Source organism: Muscardinus avellanarius (genome assembly GCF_963383645.1).
Source record: "Muscardinus avellanarius genome assembly, chromosome: 20".
Taxonomy (NCBI): Eukaryota; Metazoa; Chordata; class Mammalia; order Rodentia; family Gliridae; genus Muscardinus; species Muscardinus avellanarius.
Window position 1 is genome coordinate 27,985,052 of NC_137806.1, and position 14,587 is coordinate 27,999,638.

General features: G+C 44.7%; 1 protein-coding gene across 1 annotated transcript in view; it reads right to left on the bottom strand.

Annotated features, from left to right (window-relative positions):
- Window positions 1-14,587, bottom strand: part of PFKP (phosphofructokinase, platelet) — a gene marked incomplete at its 3' end in the record, with an annotated part of 69,462 nt that overhangs the window by 28,538 nt on the left and 26,337 nt on the right. Inside the window, exons 3-8 of the mRNA XM_080717162.1 lie at window positions 11,878-11,955; window positions 8,327-8,516; window positions 6,335-6,500; window positions 4,845-4,889; window positions 4,539-4,647; window positions 77-172 (exon numbers count right to left, since the gene is read on the bottom strand). Of these exons, the coding sequence (XP_080573288.1) occupies window positions 77-172; window positions 4,539-4,647; window positions 4,845-4,889; window positions 6,335-6,500; window positions 8,327-8,516; window positions 11,878-11,955 (684 nt within the window). The remainder of the gene's footprint in view (window positions 1-76; window positions 173-4,538; window positions 4,648-4,844; window positions 4,890-6,334; window positions 6,501-8,326; window positions 8,517-11,877; window positions 11,956-14,587) is intronic.

The window sequence follows — 14,587 nt, forward strand, 5'->3', positions numbered from 1 at the left end:
AATCGCGCTAACATCTCTAGTTTTTTGGTAGGCAACAGTAAAAGTGAATTTTTTTTTTTTTTTTACACAAACTCACCTCCTTGATCTTTTCCGAGGAGATAGGTCTATTTTGGGTATCGATTGCTCCTTCGGCCACAATGATAATATTCAGCCTTTTTTTGCGGGCACGGTTCTAAGGAAACAGGATATAAGAGCCCTTGCACTCTTAATCTGTTTTTAGTAACAGCAACAATAAAATAAACTGGAGGTTTATTCCAAATTGAACCAGCTTCTTTACAGGTAGGAATCTCTGCCTAACCTTGCAAGGAGGGCTTCCCAATAACACCAGAAGGAAACCAGTGCTCTGCCTAAGGCCAGGCAGGATGGCAGGTTACTAGAAAGACAGGTGTGAGACATCTTTGGGGATATGGTTGCCTAGGTAACACAACAAATACAAATGACTGAGCCTTCAGTATGCTTTGGGTGGGGTGGAGGGCTCATTTGCCGACTAGCAGGGACCCTCATAATGTGGAGGAACACAGACTGGATTCTCCCAGTTCTGTCTCCCTGCCAACCATGTTCTCTGCCCTCTAATATATATAGAGCTTCCTGCCAACTCCCCATGAACTCTGTCCCCAACCCACTCATAGGTGAGGCCAAAGATTTCTCCATCATTATAATTAGACAGGATTATGGACAGGCACATGAAGGTGACCGGAGAGACACAGGCAAGAAAATAAGAGTACTGCTATAGTTTAGACCCAGAACATTCCCCAAAGGCCTGTGTGTCGAAGGCTTGGTCCCTGGTCTGTGGTGCTATCAGGAGGTGGGGGAAAAGGTAGGAGGTAGGCCCTGTGAGACTAAGTTAGGTTACTGGGGTGTGACTTGAAGGGATATTGAGACCTAGGTACTTTTTCTTACAGGGCACCATGAAATGGCCACACTGTACCTGCCCAGATGCAGTGTGCTACCCTAGGGCCAGCTGACCAGGGATTAAGACCTCTGAAACCATGACCCAAGATAAACCTTTTTATCTTTAAATGTGACTTGTCTCAACAACAGAAATCTGAGCAACACTGACACAGAGGCCAGGCAGAAGCCTAGGGCAGCCGTACCTTAGCAGTGAGCCCACATCAGACACTAGTTGCTGTCGCTACACTGTCTGACCTATGCTCTCAGTGGTCATGGGAGCCTAGAATGACCAAAACTACGCGCAGCTTCTACTCCACAGTGTGGGTTAATTCATTCTCAGGGACAGCGCTTCCTATAATGATCCACATCAAAGAAGTTGCCAAAGAAAATAAAGAACAGCTGTGCGGGCCCAGTTGGTCCTGAAGCTCAATCCCAGTCAGAGGTGGGTCATTCTTTTTGTGTGTGTGGTACGAAGGATTGAATTCAGAGGCATCCTACCTTTGAGATACAGCCCTGGCCCAATTTTATTTGGAAACAAGGTTTCTGCTGGGTTGATGAGAATCTCAGTACTCTCTGAAGCCGTCCTCGAACCTGTGAACTCCTGTCTCAGCCTCCCAAGTACTGTGATCACTGGCGTGCACCGCCGTGCCCAGAAGTGGGTCATTTTAACACATCGGCTAATGATGTGGCGGCTTCATGTCGGTGACACAAATGAGTAGCTTGCTACTAATCTTGCTAGCAATTTCATCAATGAAACATCCCACACTTTGGAAAATTTGTCAGACGCTTTCTCAAAAGGTACACAGATGGGAGTACAGAGTGATTATTTTAGTACTCTAAGGGCAAAAATGAAAGTCAGGACCGCATCTGTAAGTGTGCAATTAGCTAAACCATGCTATATCCCCAAATATAATACTCTGAAATGTGTTAAAAAGTTTCACAGTGGAGTTCTGGTTCAGCCATAAAGAACACTATGTAATTTGCAGGAAAATGGACGGATCTAAAGGACATTATGCTGAGATCAGACAGTCACAGACAGTCAAATGTCATGTTTTATCTTATACATGGAAGCTAGAGAGAAAGTAGGAAACGAAGCAGCCATCAGAAAAATGAAGAGAGAAGACAAGGAGAAGGGCAAGGGGACCAGGTGAGGGAGAGAGGGAGGGGAAAAGGGAGAGCTGATGAAGCTCAGATAATGCGATGTCCATGTATCCAGATACAAAGGCACCACTACTAGGTTCACTAGTATATCCAAGGAGGGGTGGGTAGAATGTGGAGGGAGAGAGACGTGGTGTGTGCATGAACGTGTCCCTTTGAGCCTCCCTATAATGTATAAATGCAATGCACCAATAAAAGTGTATTTTAAGAATGACTTATCTTGAAAAAAATAATGGAGTCTTGGAGACATTTGAGTGGGAAGTTGGCCTCCATGCTTCTTGGACTTGCTGGGTGCCTCCTACTTTATCTGAAGGGGATATATTCATCGTTCACTGGCTCTTTGCAAAAATCAATTAAGTAGCCAGTGTTTCCTCAAATCATAAGGAGAAACTTTGGACAGAGAAAGGTGAGTTTATGTGCCCCGAGTCATCCTGTTGGTGGTAGATCCAAGACTGAAGCCCTGCACTTATGTCGTAGGAAGTTCTAGGGAGCTTTGTACTGACGTGTACATTCTTTGGAGACACTCTGGGGCTGGTTTAGGTTGTTACCTCTCAAAATGCTATAAAATTTTCTTGCAGTGGGACATTAATGACAATAAAAATACATACATCTTAGTACTTGGGAGGTTGATAGAGAAAGATTACAGATTCGAGGCCAGCCTCAGCAGCTTAGTGAGATCCTGTTTCACAATAAAAAATAAAATAGGGCTGGGGTGTGGCTCGGAGGTAGAAACAACCCTGGATTCCATTCCCAGTACCAAAATAAATGAATAAATATAGTATCAAGTGTTTCCACATCTCGCTTAATCTACCTCATCATTCCTATCTCTGCTAAAGCACAGGGGGACCCCACTGTTCCTATTCTGGTCATATTTAACCATGCAACGTAGGAAGTGTAGGATTCAAAGAGATTTGCAGATGAGGTTCAGTTCAAGAAGTAACCTACATGTCTAAAACGAGTAGATAGAAATCAAGGGACAGCAGTCTGCAAACTTTCTTCCTGGCCAGCCTCCCAGAGTCTCCCCTGGCTCTCGAAGGGCTGCCGTTAGATCCATGGCCCATGACAATGTCACTATGAATCAGGACAGGAGCCGTGTCGGGAGGACACAGGAAGGGACTGGCCATGTCTCCTTGAGGGTAGAGACCTGACGCAAGGCCCTGAATGTTAATTAACATCACCGTCCTCAGAGTGACACAGAAATGTCAGAAGGAATGCCACCTGTCATTTCACAGAGCCAGCTACCTATAACCCAGGCCCAACTGGACAGCTGAGGGTATTGCTCGTGTCCCCTGGGTCAGATCCATGGGCCAGGGAACTTCTTCCTTAAATGGTAATATATGTGCTTTTGGCAACCACAACAACTGGTTTATTTCAACTAAAGGCTTGAACTTCAAATGGATGCATGATTTTTTTTTTTCCAGCAAAGGTACAAAACTCTTTCTCCTTTTGTGGTACTAGAGATTGAAGCCAGGGACATTCTACCCTGGAACTACACTCCTTATTTATTTTGAAACAAGGTGTCACCAAGTTGCTAAGGGTCTCGCTAAATTGCTGAGGCTGGTCTCGAACCAGCAATCCTTTTGTCTCAGCCTCCCAAATACTGAGATTATAGGCATGTGCCATCACACCTAGCTAACAAGAGTCTTACGTAGGTTTTTGTGTCAGCTAAGCCTATTTGGTACAAGTACAAGGTGGAGGTAGGAAGAAGAATCTTGCATTCTGAGCCAGCCTGGGCACCTTAGGGTGACTGTCTTAAAATAAAATGGGTTGGACGTAAAATTAGTGGTAGACCACTTGCCTAGCATGCAGGGGGCCCTGGGTTTCACCCTCAACAAAAAGTGTGAAATCATGAAGAAAAAGTAACCCACACATAGAGCTCTCCATCCTAGAGGCCAAGCATGCTCTTCAATAAGACCCCTCATACCGTAAGTACTAAGCTTCCATGGAGACAAATTGGCCCTACATTAACAACTTTAGTGAGAAAAATCAGCACATGAAAAACTCCAGGTAAAATCAGAGAAAAGTCTGGTTCAAATAATTAGCAAAAGGGCCTACCCACACCTCCCCACATGTTGTAGAAAGGAGTCAACACCTGACTCCAAGCGTTTTGGAGAAATTAAAACTGGAGAGTGGACCATGGATCTGCTCGCTCAGGGATACCAAGGAAGACCAAATTGTCTTTTCAAATCAGATTTCCTTTAACAGTGGTGATCTTGTGTACCTTCTCCATGTTCAGATAGAACCTCTGCTGTGGGTAAAAAAAAGTTCTGTTTCCCCATGACGTTATTCTTTGCAACTTTAGGACGAGACTGACATGAGGACAGCCAACACAGGAAAAGCCTCTGCAGACTTCCTTTTAGCATCGGCAAGTTTTCACTTGCTTAAAAGGCCATCCAAATTGGCAGTTCTGAAGGCCATTAGCGATCTCGACAAAAGCCAGGCGGCCTGGATCCCTGGCAGTCAGTGGATGGCAACAGAATCCCAATTACCTCTGAGAGCTTGATGCACATATTCTCCTCCCAGCCCTCTTCTGGTGGGGACTCTGGAAGGAACACCCAGTCCGCACCGCAGGCCAGGGCACTCACCAACGCCAGGTACCTAGATGGAGAAAATGCTATCAGCATACACCGCGCAGGCCTTGGTGGGCACCCAGGTTCAAAGACCAACCGGGGCAGGTCTAACACAGAACACGGACCAGAAGCTTTCCCCAGGAGCTTCCACAGCAGGGGATGCACAGGATGTTGGAGATGACACGGAGGGTCCTTTCCACCCGAATCACGTCTGCAGATACTTACCCACAGTGTCTGCCCATCACCTCCAGGACAAAGGTCCTCTGGTGGCTGAAAAGAGATAAAAAGAAGACCCATTCACATCCCTGGGAACAGCACAGAAAAGTCAATAGGAAAGTGCTCTTCCAGCCAAATGAGACAGGAAGGCTGCTTCTTAATTATGGCACCAAGCTTCCAAAAAGCGATTCACTTTCTACTAAAGCAAATGCTACTGAATAGTGTTTCAGACTCTGAGGGGCCTCCGCAGCGACCGCACTGTCTAGGCATGTGTTTTTCAACATTGAACCCTTGTGCCCTGAGACTTCTTTATGACTCTAAGACTTTCTATGCTCTTTTGAGATAAGAACCATATTGGGCAACATCGGGGACTTCTTTAAGAATCAAAGGTTCTGGCTGGATATATCCCAAATAAAAATGCAAGCATGAGTGTTTCAAGTTGGGTCCATTAATGCCCAAAGGCTATGGTTATTGTATGGAGTAGTAAACAACTGCTCCCAGCCATCCCTCCGAACCTGAAAGGAGGGTGTGGTTTTTCAGCAGATACCAAGTTCATTCCCATGGACCCAGACAGTCACAAAGTGAACAGATACGCCCAGAGGACTCAGAGTCCTTATCCTCTGGGTAATTAAGTCCCAGGTCTCAACCAGCTCATTTATATAATAGGAGTGGCTTGTACCAATTACAATGCTACACTTTTTTTTTTTTTTTTTTTTTTTAGGTACTGGGGATGGAACCCAGAGGCATTCTACCTCTGTGCTACACCCCAGCCATATTTTTATTCTTTATTTTGAAACAGGGCCTCCCTAAGTAGCTGAGGCCGTCCACGAACCTCAATCATGTCTTAGCCTCCCGAATGCTAGGATTACAAGGTGCTCCACCACACCCACCTTTTTTTAAATAGATGTTGCAGAAACTCTAGGCTGGAGAGCATTAATAGAAATGCTCCATGGGTGAACAGCTGTCACTGTGTCCACATCTGTCCACCTGTAAGCTGCAACGTGGCCTCGCCTCTCTAAACTCAGTTGATTGCTTTGCCTTCTGTTATTTCTTCCAGAGACCTTTAGATATTTGTCTTTGCTAATTTTCACAAATACAATTTTCTTTTATAATTTTTTTATAAAAAAGTAACTTAATTTTTTTTTTTTTTTTTGGTGGTACTGGGGTTCCTGGAAGCCCTCCTTCCTCCGGGCTACACTCCCAGACCTATTTTATATTTTCGAAACAGGGTCTCTTACGCCAGCGCGGCTGGCTTCGAACCTGCGCGATCCTCCTGCCTCCGCCTCCCAAGCGCGGGGATTACAAGCGTGCGCCACCACGCCCGGCCTTCTTAAATTTTAAAATGAGAAATAAACCACAAATGGCTTTCTTGTACCAGTTCTGAATATTTCTGTTACATGGCTGGCAGTAGGGCTGCCATGGTGGGCATTCTAGAGCCAGCGGCAGTGTCTAGGTCACATACTGCAAGCCTAACGTGGACTGTGTCTCTGGTTCTTTACCTCTGGGCGGTGGTCATGATAGCGTCGACGACTTCCATGATTCTGTGCAGAGCCGAGTCCGTGCCTATGGTCATGTCTGTGCCGCAGAAGTCGTTGTCAATGGAGCCCACCATGCCCACCACATTGAGATAAGAATACTTCTGCATAGCTTCTTCGCTGATCTTGCCTGAATTGGAGACAAGCAAGGCAATTCATAACCAGCAGGAGATGCCGACTCTTCAGCTGGGGTACTAGGGCGAGACAGACTGGCCACGGGTACACAGAGAAACTATTCTGAACTTTATTCTTTATTACTTTAGGACAATGATAGGCAAACTGAATTTGTATACTTAAAGAAAACCCAGAGTGGAAGTAATTCAAAGTGGGATCTGTATGTTGGTGTGGTGGTACAGGCCTATAATTCCAGTACTTGAGAAGCTGAGACAGGATCACAGGTTCAAGGCCAGCCCTTGGCAATTTAACAAGGTGTTCTGCAACTTGGTGAGATCCTGTCTCAAAAATTAAAAAGGGGAGCCAGGAGTGGTGGTGCATGCGTGTAATCCCAGTACTTGGGAGGCTGAGACAGGAGGATCACACAGGTTGGAAGCCAGCCTCAGCTACTTAGTAAGGTTCTCAGCAACTTAGTGAGACCCTGTTTCCAAATAAATTATAAAATAGGGCTGTGGGTATAGCTCAAGAGGTAGAAAGCCCCTGGGTTCCACCCTCCAGTACCACACACAAAAAAAAATTTTTAAAGGGGGTTGGGGATGTAGCTCAGAAGTAGAATGCTCCTGGGTTCAATCCCCAGTACTACACACACACACACACACACACACACGCAAAGTGAGCTGTCATTTGGTACTTGGCAAGCACACAAAATTATCAAAAAGAACCCACATGTTGCATTTGGTAGACAAAAACCTCAATTTCCCTTAGCAATGGCTCTGGAAAGTGACCTAACCCTTAAGGTGGTATCACCATTTTAGAATTAGGTACTTCAGAAAGTTATGTCATCTTCTATTGACTTCTTGTGAAGTCGGTTGGTGGGTGCCTACCTAGCACCTTCAGGATACACTCACCTGGATCTTGCAGTTCTAAATAAAATTAAAATAGGCAAAGGGGCTGGGCATGGCCTAGACTCCTAGCCACTGTTATTCTGAGCTACCAACAGGTCTGTGTTAGGCCAGGCAAAGTAGGTAAGAGGTACCACAAGGCCCTTGCAGCTTCCCACCCCGCAGTCATTCCCCATTTCCCTGCGCAGATGTCTATAAACTTGAGCACCAACACTTCGTTTACATCTGTCATAAAGTTGCTAACATATGGTCTAATACACTTCTTGCTGGTATTAGTATATGCTGTATTGGAATTATATAAATAGCAACCTTAAGAGAAAAACTACCAACATATCGGATTCTCAGAAAGTCTTTCTCAAGTGGGAGAGGTAATAAAGGATGATATGGTCACTGTCATCTGGTCTTACAACTTAGGTTTAAAGCCACCCAACAGAGCTGGAGGAATATGGTACACACAGAGTAGGAGCTGGGGTGGCCCAGGCCACACCCACATCCATGACTCCTCAAGTGTGAAAGGAGGATAAACCAAAGCCCTATTTCAGACAGCCGTCAGAAGGAGTCGGCAGGACTATCAGTATAAAAGTTTAAGCAGTGCCTGCAATAGTAAGTTTTATTATCATGTCTATTTAAGGCACAAATTTAAATCCTGAAATAACAAAGAACTACTACTGCTTCTATTTGGCTATGGCTAAAAGGTCAAATGATCCCAAAAAATGTGTATAATTGTCATGTGTCGACTGTAAACAAAATTAGACATTTTTTGTTTTGCAGTGCTGGGGATCAAAGCCAGGGCCTCACAGGTAGTGGGCAAGTGGTATGCCACTGAGCTACACCTCCAGCCTCCAAATAAAACTTTTTACAAAGAAAAACTATGTGGCTTTCAAAGCTCTTAAGTCAGAGGACGGCAAAGAGAAGAGCCAGGAACAGATGGGGAAGGTACCATTCTGGGCCAGCTCCTCCAGCAGCCCATTCCACTCCTTCCGGAAGATGTTGGCCCCTGTGAGGCTCCCATCACCACCGATCACACACAGGTTGGTAATGCCCCGCTGGACCAAGTTATGAGCAGCTTTGAGGCGACCTTCTCGAGTGCGGAAGGCTTTGCAACGAGCACTGCCGATAATTGTCCCACCCTGGAAGAGACAAAATGTTTACTGACTTTTTTCACCTGGAAGGAATGCCAAACAGATTAGCCCATGTACGCGCTGAAGGCTGAACATGGAGTGGTCGGTTTTTTAGTTTCTCCCTTGGATCTCTTCAGTTGGCCCACGATGAAAGTTGGTGACTTTTGACAATTTTAGTTCCATACTGGAATTCCATGGAGAATGGCAAGATCGTGTCCAGGAAGAGCCAAGAAAGGGTGGAAATAAAAAATGGCAAAGAAGGACTAAATACCCAGAGTCCAGGAGCTGTGACATCACAGCAGTACCAACACCTGATGAGCTCAACCAGGTACACAGTGCAGGGACCAAGTTCTCAGCCAGGACCAGAGGAGCATCTGTCCTTCAGCCCCCAGGCGCTGAAGGGTCTCCTTCCCTTAGTCAGCTCTTACCTTGTTCAAGCAGAATGAACAGAAATCTGAACACAAAGGATCTGTTTTTTTGCACTACACCTACTCAAGTCACTTTTTAAAGGGTAAGTCTGTGCCTGCGTGCGGTACTGGGGATAGAACCCAGAAGCATTCTACCTCCAAGTTGTATTCCCAGCCCTTTTTTATTTTGAAACAGAGTCTCACAAAATTGCAGAGAGCCTAACTAAGTAGCTGAAACTGGCTGTGAACCTGAGACCCTCCTGTCTCAGCCTCCCATATGCTGCGATTACAAGCATGCACCACCATGCCTGGCTTGAAAAGCTATGTCTTAAGAAAGCTATTTTGCTCCCCAAACTTTCTCAAGAGATAAATCATAAATTTCACACTTCGATTTTTGAAAACGGAGGATGGCTTGTGGTACTTAGAAAAAAATGCAGGGTTCATTTGCATTCATAACGAATGCAATTACAAAACTCCAATTTAGATGCACCCTCTCAAGGAGATGGCTGCTTCTTCATAAAGGTACTTATGAACAGCTTGAGCTGGACACAGACCTGTTGAAAGACACCTTAACAGGAACCCCTTCCACTTATGCGCCTGTATTTGTATGGCCATGCCACCAGTGTATGTGCATAACGCATGCTGATTTATGAGGACGTATTTATGTTAAATTTATCAACATTGAATTGGTCAAGGCATTATGAAAAAGTTACCAATAAAACCCAAACTCACATAGTACTATTTTTACTAATAGCTCCAGCAGTGATCCTGTGTTAACAGTGTCAGTGTAAGGGCGAGAGGCAACCTATCATTTGGTACTGGGATGGCAAGTCTGCAGTAGGATGTTCAGAGTAGGGATCAACTTGTTCTCTGGACATTGCTAAAGAACAGCTGGAGGATCATGAGACTTGCTCCATCTGGAAGTAGATTCAAAACCCAGACATGCCAAAGCTGGAGATGGAGAGCCTTGAGAATAAAGCCGTTAATAACCTTGTTGCAAGAAGCAGGCGCCATTCAGGGGCACACTTATACAAAGACATATACTTAGACATGTGCGCACCCCCCATCCACTCCTGCATTTCCAATATTCCAGCCTCCATCACAGTAGTAGGAGGCTAAGGTGGGAGGATTGCAGGTTCCAGGCCAGCCTCAGAAACTTAGCAAGACCCTGTTTCAAAATAAAGTATATAGAGGGCTCGTGTGATGATGCATGCCTATAATCCCAGAACTTGTGAGGCTGAGATAGCAGGAGCACGTTTGAGGCCAGCTTCAGCAACTTAGCAAAACTCAGGAAAGGAAAAAAGGATAAAAGAGGGAGGAAAAGTAGTGAAAGATGGAGGTGGTTTGGAGGTATCCCCCTCAGAGGTAAAATGAATTCTGCACACAAGAACATGGGTTCAATCCCAAGTACCAAAAACAAAGTATGTGTGTACCCAAAACAATGTATATTGTATATACACACACACATATACATACACATACATACATTGGCTGAGGGTGTAGCTCAGAGGAAGAATGCCCTGGGTTTAATTCCCAGTACCCCAAATATTTTTTTTAAAGGAGGAAATGTTCTTCTCGTGTGTAGAATACAGCCAGTACTGTCCTCAAATCTAAAATACTGCTCCACTTAATTATTGATGGTTATCAAGATTTTCTTTTCCCAGCATAGCAGAGCTGAGCGCAGGCATCACAACACAGATCACATCAGCATCTTCTGAGTGAATTTGCCAGTTTGGTTTCTATTAAAAAGTACTCAAAAGGAGTCACAGAATAGTCTCCAGCTTTTAAAAGACTACACCGCAAATGAAGTCTATTAACTTCTCCACCGACTTGGAGCCTTTTCTAAGTCTTAGCGCTGCGGGAGTACTTCATAAAAGGCAGAACATCTTTGGGCAGGTTTCTTTTTAAATTCAAAGTAAACGACTGTTTCGCCTGCAGAAGCAATGACTTCATCTTTGTGCACAATACGAAAATTAGCTCTGTCTGGTTCAGACAAGAACAGGGATCCAGTGTCCCCATTAAAACCACAGCCCTCGGGGGCTGTTGGGCTAAAACTATTCCCAGGTTTTGTTGAGCCCAGTGCCAAGGGACATGCCCAAACCCAATGGGCACAGACCTCTGCCACTGAATCCGCAGCACCAACAAACTAAAGTAGCCTCAACTTGGGTGAGGGAAAAAAAAAAACCCACAAGCCAGGCATGGTGGCGCACGCTTGTAATCCCAGCATTTGGGAGGCTGAGACCTGGAGGATCACGGTTCGCGGACAGCCTCAGCTACTTAGTGAGGCCCTCTACAACTCAGTGAGACCCGGTTTCAAAATAAAGAATAAAAAATAGGGCAGAGGGTGTAGCTTGGAGGTCAAATGCCCCTGGGTTCCATCCCCAGACTCACACACACACACACACACACAAAAAAAAAAAACCCCAAGGGCATTCTACCACCAAGCTATACCTCCAGCCCTATTTTACGTATTTTATTTTAGTGGTACTTGGGATTGAACCCAAAGGTATTCTACCCTTAAGCTACACCCTCAGCCTGATTTTATTACTTATATGGAAACAAGGTTACTGACAGCCTTACTAAGTCACTGAGACTGGCTTTGAATCTGAGACCCTGTCTCAGCCTTCCCAGTACTGAGATTTTAAGAATATACCACCATGCCTGGCTATTTTTTTTTTTTTTTACTTTGAAATAGAGTCTAAATTGCTGAAATGTCTGAGTTGTTGAGGCTGGCCACGAAACTGTAATCCTCCTGTCTCAGCCTCCCAAGCACCAGGACTAAAGACATGCACCACTATGCCTGACTTTTTTTTTTTAATCAAATGACAACTTAAGGATGGTTTCTATGAAAATAAGAATGGCAGTTAACACACTGAGAGCTACCTACCAAAGGACAAGTGGAAAGGGATTTCAAACTCAAAGTTACTTCAAAATTAATAATCAACAAACAAGACGGTACGTACCACTTGTAGAATGCTGGAGACACTCTCCCAGCCGGCTTCCACAATATTCGCACCTCCATCCACCATGCCTTGATACCCCTGGAGGAGGAAGTAAAAAATGGGTTGAATTTATGGTTACTTGAGCCACGAGTTACATAAAACACAAATGGCAATAAATGTAAGCTCTTAAGCAGCAGATGGTTAGAAGACAGCATGGTGCAGGTGTTGGAAAAAAGGTTAAACTGTGGCAAGGCCTCTTGGGTTTCCCCTCTAATAACGGGAGTGTCTACCCAGACTCGCCCAAAGAGAACCACGGAGAGTAAGCGGTTCCCCTAGAGTCTCATGGATTCTGGGATTGAAAAGGGGGCACATTCACCCTCTAGTGTCTAACTTCAGACGAACTCACACGCAAAGTGTCCTCGGCCACGTCGCACACATGATAGCCTCGTGTAAGGGCCTCACCTTGCAGAGGTGACCCAAGTTTCTTGAGACACCTATTAAGTATATGTTTATCAGCCAAGTAATAATTTGATCTGCCTTGTCTTTCATTCAGTGACTTTTTACTCTTGCTACCTTCGTTGAGAACCACGAGACTTAACCCTATACACATCCTGGCCTAATTTTAAGGATCACATTTTATGTGTGTGGGCCCGGATACTGGAGTGCTCTTCATCTTTGCTATATCCCTGACCCTGTTTTATGTTACCCTGAGATAAAGTTTCACTAGGTTACCCAATCTGGCCTTGAATTTGTAGATCACCCTGCCTCAGCCTCCCAAGTACTGGAGATTACAGTCATGCACACTCTCATTCTTTCATTCATTTGTATTAGAGACTAGTATTAGGGGCATTTTGCCTCCAAAGCTACAGCCCATTTTTAATTTTTGAAACAAGATCTTGCTACATTGCTAAGAGTCTCACCAGTTGCTGAAGCTGACCTCGAACTCACTATCCTCCTGCCTCAGCCTGCCAAGTTGCAGGGATTACAGCTACGGCCACACATGTCTAGCTTCACTTCAATTTTATCAACTCAAGTTTCTTTTTCCTGAAAACCTCCCAAGCTGTGCACGTGCAGCTAGTTTTCCCTTAAGCTTCATTTGTACTACTGGGAGGAGCCCAGGTGTGTCTGTCCCTGTGGAGGATGAGGTTGACCAGCAAGTGAGGCCTGGTTCAGCCTCACCTTGCGATGGACACTCTCTCAGCCCAACTGCTGTTTGTGTGGTGTCCTGGATTGCAAACTGTGTGTCCATACCAGGGAATATCCCAGGCCCAAACTACATGTGCAAAGCCATGCTTTAGGTAAACTCCAGGGGTCTCATTTCTACAGAATATTAAAAATGAGTGGCCGGGTGCATGCTTGTAATCCCAGTTCTTGGGAGGCTGAGAAGGGAGGATTGAAGGTTCCTGGCCAGCCTCAGGAACTTATGAGGCCGTCTGTAACTTAGTAAGATCTTGTTTCAAAATAAAGGATAAAAAAGGGCTGAGGATGTAGCATCAAGGTAGAATATCCATGGGTTCAATAATCCCTAGTACCATACACACACACACAGGTAGGAAGGTAGATGGACAGAGACAGGTAAATAGGTCTCCCAGTCTTAGGATTATCCTTTTCATTATCTGGACTACTTCTAAATTTCCAGGTTTCTTTTAAGAATCACAATTATCATGCCATGCTTAAGGTAGAAGAACAGTGCTGAACAGAGTACCAACTTGGGCAATCCTAACTTTTCTAGGCTCATTTCTACAAAGATTGGGAGAGAAGGAAATAAGAGTAGGCACTGGGTCCCAGCACTGGACCCTCCGTCTCATTGTGCTGGAATGGTCCTGACAGGAAATGATGTCTTCATCCATCCCACATACTTCTGAGGTCCCAGAGCAAGTCAAGACTACTCTGGGCAGAGGAGGACGTAGAGTATTGCTAAACACAGGGCTTTGACAACACAGAAAGCAAGAACTACCAGCGTCCCATGTGAAGTCCACTGCAGCCATTTCTGTGCATGCAATTGTTAGGCTAAAGGGAAAGAGGACAGTTCCAGCCACCCACATAAGGGGAAGAGCCCAAGGCTTCAAAAGCATCCTGAGATTATGTTAAAATAGTGTTCAGAGAGGCACATCTGGGGGCCTCCACTGCCAAATTATTCCTGGAACTTCTGCTATCCTTGGTCAACCATCACATGCCATTTTACTACTTAATACGCCTTGTGGGGAATAGAAGATTCCCCTTTCCTCTCATTTTCAGAATACTGACTTAAACTTTTTTAAAATTCCTTTGCATCTAGAGAAACATGGAAAACTATCCTACAAGCCACTGCGCTTATTTTAGAAAGTGTTTTTCAAGAAGTAATTTGATTATTCTGCAGAGTGCAGGTATGTAAAGAAGCGATTAAAAAGTAAGAAAGAATGACTTAATTAGCATAGCATTCAGGACTGTCTATCTCCACATGTGGTAAGTTGCTAGGAAGTGACTCATTTCTTTAATTTGCAAAGTCATGTCCACATAACATCTGAAAAATAACTGCTAACTGCAGTTTTAAGCTGTCTTGTTAATGAGAAGTTGCAAAACTAATTTTATCCAGATATAATTGCAAGACTAATTGCAAGACTAATTTTATCCAGATATAATGTGTAAGCCCAGGTGTGTTTTTCAGTAGAAGCCTCCTTGGAAGGCTTATTTCCATGCAGCCAAAATATTTTCTAAAATTCCCCTTTGGAATCTGCCCACAGAGCTCGTT